At 42.1% G+C, this 15,628-nt stretch overlaps 1 protein-coding gene across 2 annotated transcripts in view; it reads left to right on the forward strand.

The window, feature by feature from the left end:
* The window catches only part of UGGT1 (UDP-glucose glycoprotein glucosyltransferase 1), a 111,428-nt gene extending 103,621 nt beyond the window's left edge, over positions 1-7,807 (forward strand). For both annotated transcript variants that reach the window (XM_010837951.1, XM_010837952.1), the window contains 3 exons: positions 1,125-1,241; positions 1,665-1,833; positions 3,709-7,807. In XM_010837951.1, coding sequence (XP_010836253.1) covers positions 1,125-1,241; positions 1,665-1,833; positions 3,709-3,734 — 312 coding nt within the window. In that variant the 3' untranslated portion in view covers positions 3,735-7,807. The remainder of the gene's footprint in view (positions 1-1,124; positions 1,242-1,664; positions 1,834-3,708) is intronic.
* The last annotated feature ends 7,821 nt before the right edge of the window (positions 7,808-15,628 follow it).

A 15,628-nucleotide genomic window follows, 5' to 3' on the forward strand; every position in this document is an offset into this window, starting at 1 on the left:
TGGGATCAAGCCTCAGTTGACAAGGTGAATGTAGAGCTTCCTTTAAGCAAAACTTTGACATACAAGAGCCACATTCAGTGCTTAATTGGCTTTTAGAAGGCAGTGCTGTTTTTCTTAGAAATGCCCTCAGGAAGGGAAGTCTGTTGTTGCTGTTCAGTTGCTAGGTCATGTCCAACTCTCCTGACCCTGTCAACTGCAGCAGGCCAGGTTCCCCCGTCCTTCACTATCTCCTGGAGTTTGCTCTAATTCATGTCCGTTGGTGTTATCTAATCATCTCATCTGCCACCCGCCACTTCTCTTTTTGCCTTTAAATCTTTCCCAGAATCAGGGTCTTTTCTAATGAGTTGGCTCTTTGAATCAGGTGGCCAAAGTATTGGAGCTTCAGCTTCAGCATTAGTCTTTCTAATGAATAATCCGGGTTGACTTACTTTAGGATTGACTGGTTTGATCTCCTTGCAGTCCAGGGGATTCTCAGGAGTCTTTTACAGTACCACAATTTGAAAGGATCAATTCTTCAATGCTCAGCCTTATGGTCCAACTCTCACATCCATACATGACTACTGGAAAAACCATAGCTTTAACTATGTATATGGTTCTTTGTCAGCAAAGCAGTGTCTCTGCTTTTTAATTTGCTGTCTAGGTTTTTCATAGCTTTCCTTCCAAGGAGAAAGCAGACTATTTGTGAGTATTAGCCTAAAGTTTTTCAGGTGCTTCTTATGGGTAGGTGTTTTATGGATCACCTAAACTTTGGTTTTTAAAAACACCATAAATAAATACTGTAGGTACTTTACAGTTTTTGATAAGGACTCTCTCTGTTTTAAAATTTTGTGATTGGCATGTGATATGTAATGAGCAGCTAATTTGCTGTTCATTTAAATTTCCCCTAGCACTTTATTTCTAAATATCCTGTTTTGTATTTTATTGAAGCATAGTTGATTACAATGTTGTGTTAATTTCTGCTATACAGCAAAGTGATTCAGATATAATATATGTTCTTATTCATGTTTTTCCATTATGTTTTATAATAAGATATTGAATATAGTTCCCTGTGCTCTATAGTAGGACCTTGTTGTTTATTCTCCTAGAACTTCAGATTGTTGTGTTCTGTCTTCTCTACTGAATAGGATTTGCCCAATAACATGATCCATCAGGTGCCAATTAAATCACTCCCTCAAGAATGGCTTTGGTGTGAAACGTGGTGTGATGATGCCTCTAAGAAAAGGGCAAAAACAATTGATTTGGTAAGTTGTCTGTGGCTCTTTTCTGCATTCAGTCCAGTCTGATGTATAGCTAGATAATTTGGTCTTTCTCTGTAATTGTGTAGTTCAGGGGTTGGAGGACTTCTTACAGTAACCTCAGCAGGAAGGCAAGTCCTCTATTGTCTAATGGGGCTGTGTTCACTATTTAGAATCCATGAAGGTACCATTTGTCTTCCAGATCACTCTGTGCCTTGTTTTTCCAAATGGACTTTCTCTTTCTGCCTTCCAGTACTGCTCCACGACTTCTTTGCAGAAGCTTTGTATGGCCCCTACCACATTGCTTCTCATATCATTGTTCTTTTTGTCCAGTTAGGACCGACAACCCAAGAATAGAAACACCTCTGAATGCTATATAGTATACCCTTCCTTTAACTCGGTTGAAGTACGTTATTTTGATTTTCACAGTGTAATAATCCAATGACCAAAGAGCCCAAGCTGGAGGCCGCTGTTCGAATTGTCCCGGAGTGGCAGGACTATGATCAGGAGATCAAACAGCTACAGCACCGCTTTCAGGAGGAGAAGGAAATGGGAGCACTGTACAGAGACAAGACAGCAAAGGAGGCAAGCCGAGAAGGTATGTACAGATCTTTGGCTTTAGGTAGGTGCTTCTTGGCCTGTCTGATTTCTGTTGCAGAAACAGAATCTTGTAAGAACAGGAAGAATCAGTTATTCAGTCTTCCATCGTGACATCTGATAGTCTATATTTTTCACTTTGCTTATTCAGTTGGACTTCTAGACAGTATTTATTAATGTAATTGCTGCCTTTCTTTCTTCCTTTTTTTCTTTTTCTTTCTCCCATCCTTCTTCCTCTCTTCCTCCCTCCCTTCCATCCTTCCTTCTTTTGTTTTCTTTCTTTTTTTGAAGAAAGAGTGCTTTGTGATTATTATTGTTTAGGTTTATGAGTTTTGTGATACATGACATACACTGGTTTCTGTACTTTGTGTACATTTTGAGTGGTAGCCAGTCTAAAAAATTGTTAGAATACAAAAAGTGACTTTATATAAACCTTTAATAAGATTTACTCTGGATTTTAATTTATTCAGCTCAAAACTAATTCTAAAAAAGCAATTATAGAAATGGATCTTGAGTGTTTCACCTAAATATCCTGAAGACTATGCCGTGATATTAAAATCACAGCTGAAATGTTGGACATTCACCATAAAAATAATTAAATTCATCAGTAAAACATAAAGATTTTCATAAATAAATGTGTAAAGAATGTAGACATGCTGTTTAAATAAGATAAAAAACACAAATAATAAATGAATTTGAAGAAACAGTAATCAAATTAAAGGACTCTAGCATTACTATTCAGAGAAGGCAATGGCACCCCACTCCAGTATTCTTGCCTGGAGAATCCCATGGACGGAGGAGCCTGGTGGGCTGCAGTTCATGGGGTCCCTAGGAGTCGGACACAACTGAGCGACTTCACTTTCACTTTTCACTTCCATGAATTAGAGAAGGAAATGGCAACCCACTCCAGTGTTCTTGCCTGGAGAATCCCAGGGACGGGGGAGCCTGGTGGGCTGCTGTCTATGGGGTCGCACAGAGTCGGTCACGACTGAAGTGACGCAGCAGCAGCATTACTAAAAGAGTGTACATGCTGGTAATGCCAGGTTTCTCTGGTGGCTCAGATGGTAAAAAATCTACCTGCAATGTAGGAGACCCAGGTTTGATCCCTAGGTCAGGAAGATAACTTGGAGAAGGGAATGGCTGCCCACTCCACCGTTCTTGCCTGGAGAATGCCAGGGACCAGGGCAGGCTGCAGACTGTAGGGTCATAAAGAGTTGGACATGATGGATCAACTAACACTTTAACTTTTGGTGATTATTCCATTTGCTGGGGAAGATGGTGGTGAAACTCTACTGGGTGAATCTTGTTGAAGCTGTGTGCATTAGAAAAATCCTTGTTAAAAGGCAGTAAATCAATCATCAGGATTCATTTAAATTTTATATCCTCAATAATTCCTCTCTTGAGAATTTACCTTGGAAGAAATACTTCAATACAATAAAGAAGATATATACATGGAGAAATTTATTTAATATCATTTATTTTTTTAAAGGCATTGGAAAACAGTTTAAACACCCAAGACTAGAAAATGGTAAATTACACTGCTATAGAGGAAAATGTATACGTTATTAAGTGAAAAAAGAAGAATCCTGACTAAATATATGTGCATTTTTACTAGAAGTAAATATTGTACTTGTGAAAACAATTTAGAGGGAGTAGGGGTATACAGTTAGTTTCAGTGTTCTTGAAAACGTATTATTTGTTTTTGCTTTCAAAATATGACACAAACACATTAAACCAAAGCTCCTAAAAATTTAAAAAGAGAGATACAGTGGAGGTGGGGCACAAATAATAGGTTTCAGTAGCAGAATCTGCCCGGTCTGTACTTTATAACTTGATAGTGATCCGTTTTTTCTCCACTTGCTCTCCTTTTCCATAGGACCTCAGACACATGAGGAATTATGATCTCCACGGAGGATAGGAAATTATACCATTTGAAAAACACTTTTTATATTAAATGCTAGTTTTTTCCAATTTGTCTATACAACTGCTGATGAACCGACTGGGCGTGCCGCCCTGTTCATCCTGACTCCCGCACGCTGGCAGCTCTGGATCTCTGGAGTTAAGGCTTTCTACTAGATTCGAACCTCAAAGGAAGACAAGAAACTGATCTTTGGGGGACTCTATGAAGAGCAGGCCTCTCACCAGAAGAGAAGATGGCAAAAGCAACTGGAAGAGAAACAAGCGCACATGTGCTGCAGTGTCTTAAGAGGCCACTAGCGGGAGCCGCCGGGTCCTCCTGACCTCAGTCCACGGGGAGGGGCGGCGGAGCTCCTTGCAGCGGGGGCCACCCTTCCGGGCGGGTAGTGCGTGGGGCGGCGCCCATGCGAGCCTCTCCGGGTTTGCGCCAGTGGGCCCCTGTGCCCTTCCCCAGCATCAGGTTCATTGTTAAATTGAAACCCAATGAACAATCATGTGTCTTCAGGCTAAGCTCGGGCAAATTAATTTGGGGAGAGGACGAGGGGAGGAGGGGGTGGGTTGGGGTGAGGGTAGGGAAAATAGCAGCAGTAGGAGGGCTCTGGAATGTTGGGGGAGGGGGTCATGAGGAAAACCAGAAATTGGCCTTTCTCTTTTATAAACCGTCAGAACCATTGTGACTAATATGAAATGAAGACATTATTCTTATTCTGCACCCAGCTCCAGTGAACTTTTTAAGTAATTGTTTTGTAAGCAATTTTTGTATTTGCAAAAGTCTTTGCTTTCTCTTCCCACTTTCTTACAGGAAGTCTGTTATTTCCTTATTGGATACAGCCATAGTAAGCCTCTCTAGTGATCCACCTTGAGGGGTTCAGAACTCCCTCAGGAAGGTCACCACATCAGTTACCCGCTGCTTCTCTGCAGAATTTTTGTCTCTCAGACCCAGGGGAAGTTGGCTTTGTCTTTTCTCTACAAAAGACTCCCAGATCTGAGACCAGGAGAAATTTTGATTGTGTAACTCATGTTTTTATAAATACACCGTTCTGTAGTTCTTTCAGTTTAAGCCAGCAGACTTTGCCAGCCTTCCCCTCGTTCTGACTCTACAGAGTTGCTTCTTGAAGTAAGAAGGACTCATGAGTCATGGCTTTTTGTGTCGTAAGCAACCCGGAACAGCCCTTGCGCAGCAGCCTTTCCTACTGGGTGGGCAGTGCTGGGAGGCACCCAGAGGAGTCTTCCGGTTGTGTGAAACTGCAGGTCCTGCTCCCCGTCTGCCCAGGCTGCAGGCTACAGCTGCAGAGCACTCCATAGACTCCTTCCAGGGTCTTAGGACAAATATCAAATAATTAATTTTTTTCCATATTCATATGCAAGCATTAGTTCAGGAGTCTGTACGTCTGAAGGAGCTTTTGAGTTTGCTTTTGTAAAAACTGGGGAGGAGGGACTTGTAGATAAATTGATCCAAGACTAAAAAGGTCCCTTAGAGTTATTGCTGTTGACAAAGGCGGTAGTGTGATCTATCCCCCCATCCCCACCCCCCAACACTGCTCCTCTACTGGTCAGAGCAGCTAAAGGGATAGATTCAATGAGGATGAAAGACATTTGCTCAGCTTCATCTGAGGTTTAATTAAGTCTTCCGAGAAGCTGCTGTCGCCACCACTTGTGTCTATAAACCATGGGCACAGTGGTGCTTTTTTCCAGTTTATTTCCTGGGATATTGAGCAGGAAATAACTATAAAGTCACTGGGATATGCTTTCTAAATGCTGGTTCCCCTGGGTCATGGAATAGGGCACCTTTCCACCTCTTTATGCCTGGTCTCTCATGCGTATTCTGTATGAGGAAGGTGCAGTGTGAAATCTATTCTCTGTTCAGTGTGTATTCTCATTGCCCCTTACCACCCTGGATTTAAGTCTCTAAATATGCAAGACCCAGCCTGCTTCTGAGATGGCCTCAGACCCTCCTCCTCATGCCAGGAATTCTTGGTTCATGTGGCATAAGATCTTCCAAAACGAATCTCTAGCACCCTAGGAAATGATGCTGCCACAAAAATTTGGTCTTGGTCAGCTTTGTCTGCTGTTTCTACTGTGTGAAAGCAAATTGTGACTGAAAAGATTGGTAGTTTTTTTTCTGAGAAACATGAATTGATTTCACTGAAAAGTTGAAGCTTCTGGAAACTGTTCACAGTGTGTTGTTTTTAACCATCATGTATATGTAATGAATCTTTTTCTTTCATCATGCCATAATAGAAAACTTGTCTTAATCAGTGCCAGAGTGATATGAAATAACGTGACATGTCAGAATGAAATGCAACAGTGTGACTTTTTGTGTTCTGTGAACAGTGATATTTGATTGAGGTCAAAATGCATGTAACACAATCTGCTGTTGGGGCTGTGGGGACATGCCTGTGTTTTGTTTTAAAATTGTCCTCTGTACATAGCACATTGAGGATGATGGTGTGTTAGTTTTCCATACAATTGATAAAGTGTTGAATCTCTCACAATGCATTTCAGATTGCACACGCATCTGGTAAGCCCATGTATTTTGTGAACTCAGCTCTCTGGAGAGAGCAAAGGTTTTATAAACATTAAGAAGCAGTTCCAAGAATGGAGCTTAATTTCCTCTGCTGTCCTCACGACTTCCTATTACGAACCTTCTTAAGATTCTGATGGAGTAAACAATGATTATCTGGTTGCAGAGTCCCTGATGGCCAGGGACAGCAGTGCAGCTTCCAGAAGAGACTGGGAGGAAGGAAAACCCATTCCCTTTGGCTGGGAGTTACACCATACTGCCACTGTGACCTGGAGCTGGCCAGATACCACCCTCAAAACGAGTACGATTCCCCTTCCCCCACACCTGCTTCATGAGTAAATTTAGGTACTTGAAAGCAGTTTTTTACCCCCTACAATTGTCATGAATGGTTAAAAGAAATGATTCAATGCAAGAGTTCCAAGGGAACATCTAGTGTGTTTTTCTGAATAAAATGATGTTAGTACTGTAGTATCAAATTTCATGGAACTATTAAAGTTTTTGTAAAGTTATGTAATGGAAGATTTCTCTTGGTAACAACAAATGGAGGGTGCATTGTGTGCAAACTTATTTAAATTTATATTCCATTGTGTAATTTTAATAGTTTTTTAAATATTTTATTTTATGGGGACATTTTTGTGGGTTAATCAACTTGAATATTGCTGTTAAGTGTCTAGTCTGGTGGGATGAACTTTTTAATTTAAATTTCTGTTTTCTCAGTCTTGACATAGTGAGGAAAGATCTTTAACCTGACAGAGTTCACCAAATGTAGACATCGTTAACTCAGGTTGTCACTGCCATTTCAGAGTATCTGGAGGATACCAGTTCCTCTTTTATTATTTGCTCTTTGAGCTCTCAGCCTAATGCAGAAATGACTTTTCTGGGTGGCGATGAGTCCGTGCACTGACTGGAGGATCTCTCCCTGTCAGGGTGTCATGAGTGCTGACAGTTTTTAAAAAACAAATCAGGAAATCAGCTTCCGAGGTAGTCCAGAAGTGAGGCCATCTCCTGAGCCCTTTCCAGTTACCTCACAGCACAGAGGCCAAATGTGGCAGATTTAAGTAGGACATGAGTTAGGGTATGAACCAGGGCCTTCACCCCACCTGTAATTTATGCATCGCCTTACTTGTCACCTTTTAGATTTCCTCAGAGAAATGGGTATAATTCCTCTTTAAAATGAAAATAGCGAAATACAGTAACCTAAGGTCAACAATTTGAGACAAGAATATGAAGTACCATGTTTTCCAGTCACTTGTTTTTGGTAATAATAAGGTAAACATGGAAAAACAAAGTAAAATATTAGAATTTTTAAAGAAACTATGTACTTTAAAAAAACCCTTTGCAACTCTTCTGTTTTACTGTAATCATGTTCTATGAAATGCACCATAGGTTCGGGTGCTGCCCCTTGCTTTGGAGCAAGCACTGGGGCGCTAAGTGTCTGCAGAGCCCTCTGCGCCGGAAATGAACTGAGAATGAATTTCTGGTACTGTAATGAAAATAAGGTCAACACAATAAACTTTTCCTTCTCTTCTTTAAAGCCCCCTGGTCTGTCATTCAGTTCTTCGGTCTAGGAAGAGTAGATGGTTAGAGCTCAGAGTTCCACGCCTTCATCTGACACACGCAGCAGGCCTGGACAGGAGGAAGAACTTTACCTGAACATCCTGTCTAGTGAGGAGCTGGGTCCAGGTGCAGCCGATTCTTTCGGTTCTCAGGAGAACGTTTAGGCCTTTTCTAGGTCCCAGACTTCGGGGAACTGCTTCAGGCAGGATCTGGCAGGCAAGCTACCCCAGAAGCACTAACCATAACAGGAAGGATGTCAGGGCCTTTGTTCATTTTGGAAATTCTCCGAACTACTCTGGGGCTGGATTTAAGGTTGAAGATACAGTTCCCGCTTTTCAGGTGCTCACTGGGCACTGCAGGCTGGTGTAACGAGAGCTGTTGCAGAAGTGGAGGCTGGGGAGGGGCCTTTGTGACTGTGAGAACAGCGAAGAGCACCTGAGGTGGAGGAGGGGTTCGGTGGCCAGGAAAAGCCTATACAAGGAGATGGCGCTTAAACTGAAGCTTGAGGAACAGTAGCGTTACCCACAGAGAATGAGGGAGATGGGGATGCAGGGAGGAGTGAGAGCTGGTGTCGTCTCATTGAGGGAGTCACGTGTGAACCTCTGTGGCTGGTGTCATGGACAGGAGAGAGGTGCTGGAGAGGTGATCTGAGTTGGTCTGGGGCCATCAGAAATCTGGGTGCCGACACGAAATCACATTTTTCTTGTAGAAAAATTACCACTGATGTATATAGCATGTGAAGGTACAAGTACACAAACATATACCTTGGTAGATTTTCAAAGGGGGAAAATCCCAGAAAGGAGGAAGCCACAGAGATTTGAATTTGCCTTACGGGTGTCTGGTACTGGGGGGAAAACATTTGCATTTGTGTCCCACCAGGTGAAAGAGCCTGACGTTGGGAAAGATTGAAGGCAGGAGGAAAAGGCAATGACAGAGGATGTGATGGTTGGATGGCATCACCGACTCAATGGACGTGAATTTCAGCAAACTCTGGGAAATAGGAAAGGACATGGAAGCCTGGCGTGCTGCAGTCCATGGAATCACAAATTGTAAAGGATGATGCTGTGAAAGTCCTGCATTCAATATGCCAGCAAATTTGGAAAACTCAGCAGTGGCCACAGGACTGGAAGAGGTCAGTTTTCATTCCAATTCCAAAGAAGGGCAATGCCAAAGAATGTTTAAACTACCCCACAATTGCACTCATTTCACATTACTAGCAAGGTAATGCTCAAAATTCTTCAAGCTAGGCTTCAACAGTATGTGAACTGAGACCTTCCAGATGGACAAGCTGAATTTAGAAAAGGCAGTAACCAGAGATCAGATTGCGAACATCTGTTGGATCATAGAAAAAGCAAGAGAATTCCAGAAAGACATCTACACTAAAGCTTTGTGTGGATCACAACAAACTGTGGAAAATAAAGAGATGGGAACACCAGACCACCTTACCTGCCTCCTGAGAAACCTGTATGCAGGTCAAGAAGCAACAGTTAAAACCAGGCATGGAACAATGGACTGGTTCCAAATTGAGAAAGGAGTCACCTTGCTTATGTAACTTCTATGCAGAGTACATCATGGGAAATGCCAGGCTGGATGAAGCAGAAGCTGGAATCAAGATTGCCAGGAGAAATATTAATAACCTCAGATATGCAGATGACACCACCCTAATAGCAGAAAGTGAAGAGAAAAAGCCTCTTGATGAAAGTGAAAGAGGAGAGTGAAAAGTCTGGCTTAAAATTTAACATTCAAAAAACGAAGGTCATGGTGTCCAGTTCCATCACTTCATGGCAAATAGATAGGGAAACAATGGAAACAGTGACAGACTTTATTTTCTTGGGCTCCAAAATCATTGTGGCCTGTGACTGCAGCCATGAAATTAAAAAACGTTTGCTCCTTGGAAGAAAAGTTATGACAAACCTAGATAGCATATTAAAAAGCAGAGACATTACTTTGCCTACAAAGGTCCATATGGTCAAAGCTATGGTTTTTCCAGTAGTCATGTATGGATTTGAGATCAGATCAGATCAGATCAGTCGCTCAGTCATGTCCGACTCTTTGCGACCCCATGAATCGCAGCACGCCAGGCCTCCCTGTCCATCACCAACTCCCGGAGTTCACTGAGATTCACGTCCATCGAGTCAGTGATGCCATCCAGCCATCTCATCCTCTGTCGTCCTCTTCTCCTCCTGCCCCCAATCCCTGCCAGGATGTGAGGCCTGGAACATAAAAAAGGCTGAGAGCCGAAGAACTGATGCCTTTGAACTGTGGTGTGGGAGAAGACTCTTGAGAGTCCCTTGGACTGCAAGGAGATCAAACCAGACAATCCTAAAGGAAATAAGTCCTGAATATTCATTGAAAGGACTAATGCTAGAGCTGAAACTCCAGTACTTTGGCCGCCTGATGCAAAGAGCTGATTCATTGGAAAAGACCTGTATGCTGGGGAAGATTGAAGGCAAGAGAAGAGGACGACAGGGGATGAGATGGTTGGATGGCATCACCGACTCAATGGATATGAATTTGAATTAACTTTGGGAGATAGTGAAGGGCAGGTAAGCCTGGCGTGCTGCAGTCGATGGGGTTGTAAAGAGTCAGACACAACTGAATGACTGAATGATAGCAATGGTGTTAGAGGTCAGTAAATATTCAGGGCTTTCCACTGAATCCAGGTCCTGGCCCTAGGATGAAAGGCTAATCTAAAATAGATTCACTCTGTTGTTTTAGTTGCTAAGCTGTGTCTGACTCTTTGCAATCTCATGGACTATAGCCTGCCAGGCTCCTCTGTCCATGAAATTTACCAGGCAAGAATACTGGAGTGGGTTGCCATTTCCTTCTCCAAGGGATCTTCCTGACTCAGGGATTAAACCTGCATGTACTGCATTGCAGGTGGATTCCTTACCACTGAGCCACCAGGGAAGCTCAGACCTACTCTAATAAAATCTAAAATCAAAATGATCCGCTAGTAACTTAACTCCCTACTAAAACAAAATGAATAGTTTTCATGTGAAAATTAATGAATCCAGAGTCTGTACATCATTCAGAATGTCCAGTATACAATATGTATCTAATGTCTGATTTATATGTCATAAATCAGACATAAGAAATAGAAATGCATGACATATAAATGAAGCAAAAAAAAAAAAATCAAGAGACAAATAGGCAACCAAGATATTGAAAGTATTGAATAAGAATTTAAAATAACTATTCAAAAATGGGAAAGGAGTATGTCAAGGCCGTATATTGTCACCCTGCTTATTTAACTTATATGCAGAGTACATCATGCAAAATGCCAGGCTGGAAGAAACACAGCTGGAATCTAGATTGCCAGGAGAAATATCAGCAATCTCAGATATGCAGATAACATCCCTCTTATGGTAGAAAGCAAAGAGGAACTAAAGAGCCTCTTGATGAAGGTAAAAGAGGAGAGTGACAAAGCTGGTTTAAAACAACATTAAAAAAATGAAGATCATGGCATCCAGTCCCATCACTTCATAGATCAGGAAACAATGGAAACAGTGACAAACTTTATTTTCTTGGGCTCCAAAATCAATGAAGGTGGTGAGTGCAGCCATGAAATTAAAAGACACTTGCTCCTTGGAAGAAAAGCTATGACTAAACTAGAGAGCATATTAAAAAACAGAGACATTACTTTGCTGACAAAGGTCCATCTAGTCAAAGCTATGGTTTTTCCATTAGTCATGTATGGATGTGAGAGTTGGACCATTAGGAAGGCTGAGTGCTGAAGAACTGATGGTTTTGAACCGTGGTCTTGGAGAAGACTCTTGAGAACACCTTGTACTGCAAGGAGATCCAACCAGTCCATCCTAAAAAAAATCAGTCCTGAATAGTCATCGGAAGGACTGATGCTGAAGCTGAAGCTCCAATACTTTAGCCACGTGATGTAAAGAACCAATTCATTGGAAAAGACGCTGATGCTGGAAAAGACTGAAGGCAGGAGAAGGGGAGGACAGAGGATGAGGTGGTTGAATGGCATCAATGACTCAATGGACTTGAGTTTGAGTAAGCCTTGGGAGATGGTGAAGGACAGGGAGGCGTGATGTGCTGCTGTCCGTGGGATCACAAAGAGTTGGACACGACTGAGTGACTGAACAATACAATAACTATGTTACAGAAATAGGAATAGGTATATACAAAGGATGAAGACATGGGGAATTTTAGGAGAGAGATAAAATTTAAAAAATCAATTTCATGAGTGGGCTTAAATGAAGATTAAACACAGCAGAAAGAAAGGATCAGAGAACTTGAAGACAAGTTAATAGGAATTGTCCAGCTTGAAGATCAAAGAGAGAAAAACGGCTGAGAAAAAAAGAATATATGAATAAACTGTGAGGCAGCATCAAGCAGCTTAACAACTATGTTAAGTGGAGTTTAGGAGAAGAAAAAATATTTGGAGAAATATTGGCTAAATTTTTTCAAAGTGTGATTAAAAATATCAACTTATGAATCCAAGAGCGTTAGTAATTCATGAAATGTAGTTTCTCAAAAATATTGTCCTGACCCAATTTTAGCCCTGGCTAAAGATCAGTCACTTATCTTGAGCAGTCAGTCTAGTCCATACCTCCAAGAACTTCACCAAAGATAAAGAAAATTTTTAAAAGGTAGTCAGGAAGAGAACAAGATGGTGCACGTGGAGTACATCTCTCTCCATGGATACATCAGGAATACACCTTCAGACACAGAAGTGCATGCAGAACACCAGCTGAGAGCAGACAGGAGTACCCAGCCAGTGGAAAAGAATATATAGAACCACACAAAACTCTGGAGGATGAAGGAACTAGGGGAGAAACAGGAGTGTTGGTAGGACTGGACCTGCCCTCAGCCGGTGGGGGAACTGAGGCAGGGGTCCGATCCCCACATCGGGGCAACTGTCTGAGTCAGAGGAGAAACATTTAAGGCTGAGAGTGAAACAGCTGCTCTGTGGCAGGCTAAGTGGAATGAGAATCAGACAGTCCTTGCCCCAGCCATATATAACCCGGGCAGGAACGCTGGTCCCCTGGAAGGTGCAGCGGCTGGGAGCTGGTGTTTAGGGATTATGGAGCAATCCCAGGGCGAGGGCTGCTGTTGACTGCAGTGAGACGGATTGACGGGATGTGAGGAAGGAGATTGTGGTGGAAAGTGCCTGTGGAGGAAAGCCAGAGAGCCATGGAAGCAACGTGATACTGCTGAGCTGGAGCCATATGGGTTGGAGCCATCACCAGAGCCTCTCTCCCTCTACGCCAGCATCGGCAGCTGAACAATAGAGGGGCTGGCCCATCAAACACCTGAGGCACTTAACTACAGAGTAGGACCCCAGGCAAGGGAGCCCTCCAAGTGCCTGAATGGGTGGAGCTACAGAGAAACACTGGCCAAGGAGGCCTTCTGATCACCAGCTACAAGAGACTCCAAAAAAGACTGATAGGGCCATAACTCCTGAAGCAGAGGCAGTCCGTGTCCCTGCACACTTGATGCCGCCAGGGTCCCCGCAAGCCAAGCAGCTGAGCCACCTTCACACTCAACTCTCACTGGGGCAAAGCTGCCATGGGGAAAAATGTCTTGCATTTATGCACGGAGAGTTGCTTCGGTTGTGTCCAACTCTGCGACCCTGTAAACTGTGGCCTGCTAGGCTTCTCTGTCAGGGAGGGGGGTTTTCCAGGCAAGAACACTGGAGCATATTGGCCAATACTGGTTGCCATACCCTTCTAGAGCATTATATTTCCTGCTGCCCTAGCCACCCACCCCTGAGTACCTGGTGCTGCCAGAACCCCTGCAACCCAAGTAGCCGCACCACCTCCACACCTGGCCCTCACAGGGGCAAACCCAAGTCCTCCAGGGCAGCCTCAGGAGCAAACCCCAGTGGATGACCCACATGCAGAGGTGGAAATAAAACCACAGTTGAAACCCAGGGGCAGTGCGGCTAAGGAAGAAGACCAAAACCTTTCCACCAGCTGTACAAGCTGCAGATTAAATCCACACGTTCAACTAGGCAGACTCTGTGTCTATGGAATATATAAAAGGCCATTGAGAGTGCTCACAAAAGAAAACACACTAGTTCTGATAGCCATGGACATTGGAGGCAAGAACACACAGGAGTAGGACCAGATTAGAGTCCGAGCTGCCCCCACAGGAGGTCCAGAGATCAGCACAGTGTTGAGGGCATCCTAGGGAGGTGAGGTGGACTGTGACTCCCAGCGAGGGAAAGGACTCTGGCAGCAGTGACTCAAGAAAAACATTTATTATTCTTATGTTTTGACTTGTTCTGTAGATTTTTTGGATTTTTTTTCCTCCTTTTTCCCCCCTCTGTTGTAGTTGTCAATTTTACTGGCACTAAGAAATCCAATTAAGCTTTTTAAGATTTTTTTTTCTTTCTAAGTCATATTTTTTATTGCTGTTGTAAATCTCTGCCTCTGTGTTGGGCTTTTGCAGTTCTGTGGAATTTTCCTTTTTTTTTACTTTTCAATTTTTTTTAATTTTAACTTTTAATATTTTAAACCTATTGTAATTTTTCTACATTTATTCTTTTGTTTGCTTTCCTTACTCTTCTTTTCCCCTTACAGTTAATCTTTAATGTATGTAAATCTTTTTCATCTACCTCTATTTAAGTTTGCATATCTATTCTTTCTTTACTTTCTCTCCTTTCCTCTCAGCGTATTTCTTAGTTTTATTTTCCTTGCTTTATTCCCCAATTGGCACCTTGCTTTAGTGTTGTTTTCCAGTTTGTGCTTTAGTTAGTTTTGTTCTGGGAGATATAATTTTTGGTTTCCTTTGTTTGCCAGGTCAATCTATTTTACTTTATTTTTGTTGGATTGTTTTGATTTTGCTTATGGGTGTGTATGTATGTGTGTATATTCAGTCACATTTTTATTGTTGTTATAAACCTCTGCCTCTATGTTGGGCTTTTGCAGTTCTGTAGAGTTTTCCTTTTTTTTTTTTCTTTTCTCTTTTTTATAATTTTAATTTTTTAAAACCTATTGTATTTTTTCTACATGTATTCCTTTGTTTGTCTTTCCTACTATTCTTTTCTCTTTGCAGTTAATCTTTAATGTATATAAATCTTCTTCATCTACCTCTTTAACTTTGCATATCTATTATTTCTTTCTTTTCTTTCCTCTCAACATATTTGCTAGTTTTGTTTTCTTCACTTTATTTCCCACTTGCCACCTTGCTTTAGTTTTGTTTTCCAGTTTGTGCTTGTTAGTTTTATTCTTAACTGGTAAATATAATTTTTCATTTTCTTTGTTCTCTGAGTCAATCTACTTTATTTTTGTTGGGCTGTTTTGACTTTGCTCATGGGTGTATATGTATATGTGTATATTCCATTATTTTAATTATTATTTGCCTGACTGTGTAACTGCTATTTGTCTGGATTTCATCTTTGGTTTCTCATTTTTGGATATTTGTTTTAATCTTACTTAATGCCATGACAAATTACTTGTGGAATCATTGTTCCTGACCAGAGATCAAGCCCTAAGCCTTTGGTGTGGAAGCACTGACTCCAAGACCATAGAATTAAACCTTTGTTGTTGCTAAGTTGCTTCAGTCATGTCCGGCTCTGTGCAACCCCATAGCCCACCAGGCTCCCCAGTCCCTGGGATTCTCCAGGCAAGAGCACTGGAGTGGGAGAATTAACCCTAGGGAGTATCAAACAGTGAGAACTCACACAAAGGAAACCACCTGAATATAAGACCAGGCATCACCCAACCACCAGTAGCACCCTGTGCAGGATGTCTCACCTAAACAACAAACAAAACAGAAATACAGACCCAGTCATCAGCAGACAGGAGTCCACCTCACTCAGCCTTGCCCA

This window comes from Bison bison, unplaced genomic scaffold (assembly GCF_000754665.1).
Source record: "Bison bison bison isolate TAMUID 2011002044 unplaced genomic scaffold, Bison_UMD1.0 scf7180017864088, whole genome shotgun sequence".
Classification (NCBI taxonomy): domain Eukaryota; kingdom Metazoa; phylum Chordata; class Mammalia; order Artiodactyla; family Bovidae; genus Bison; species Bison bison.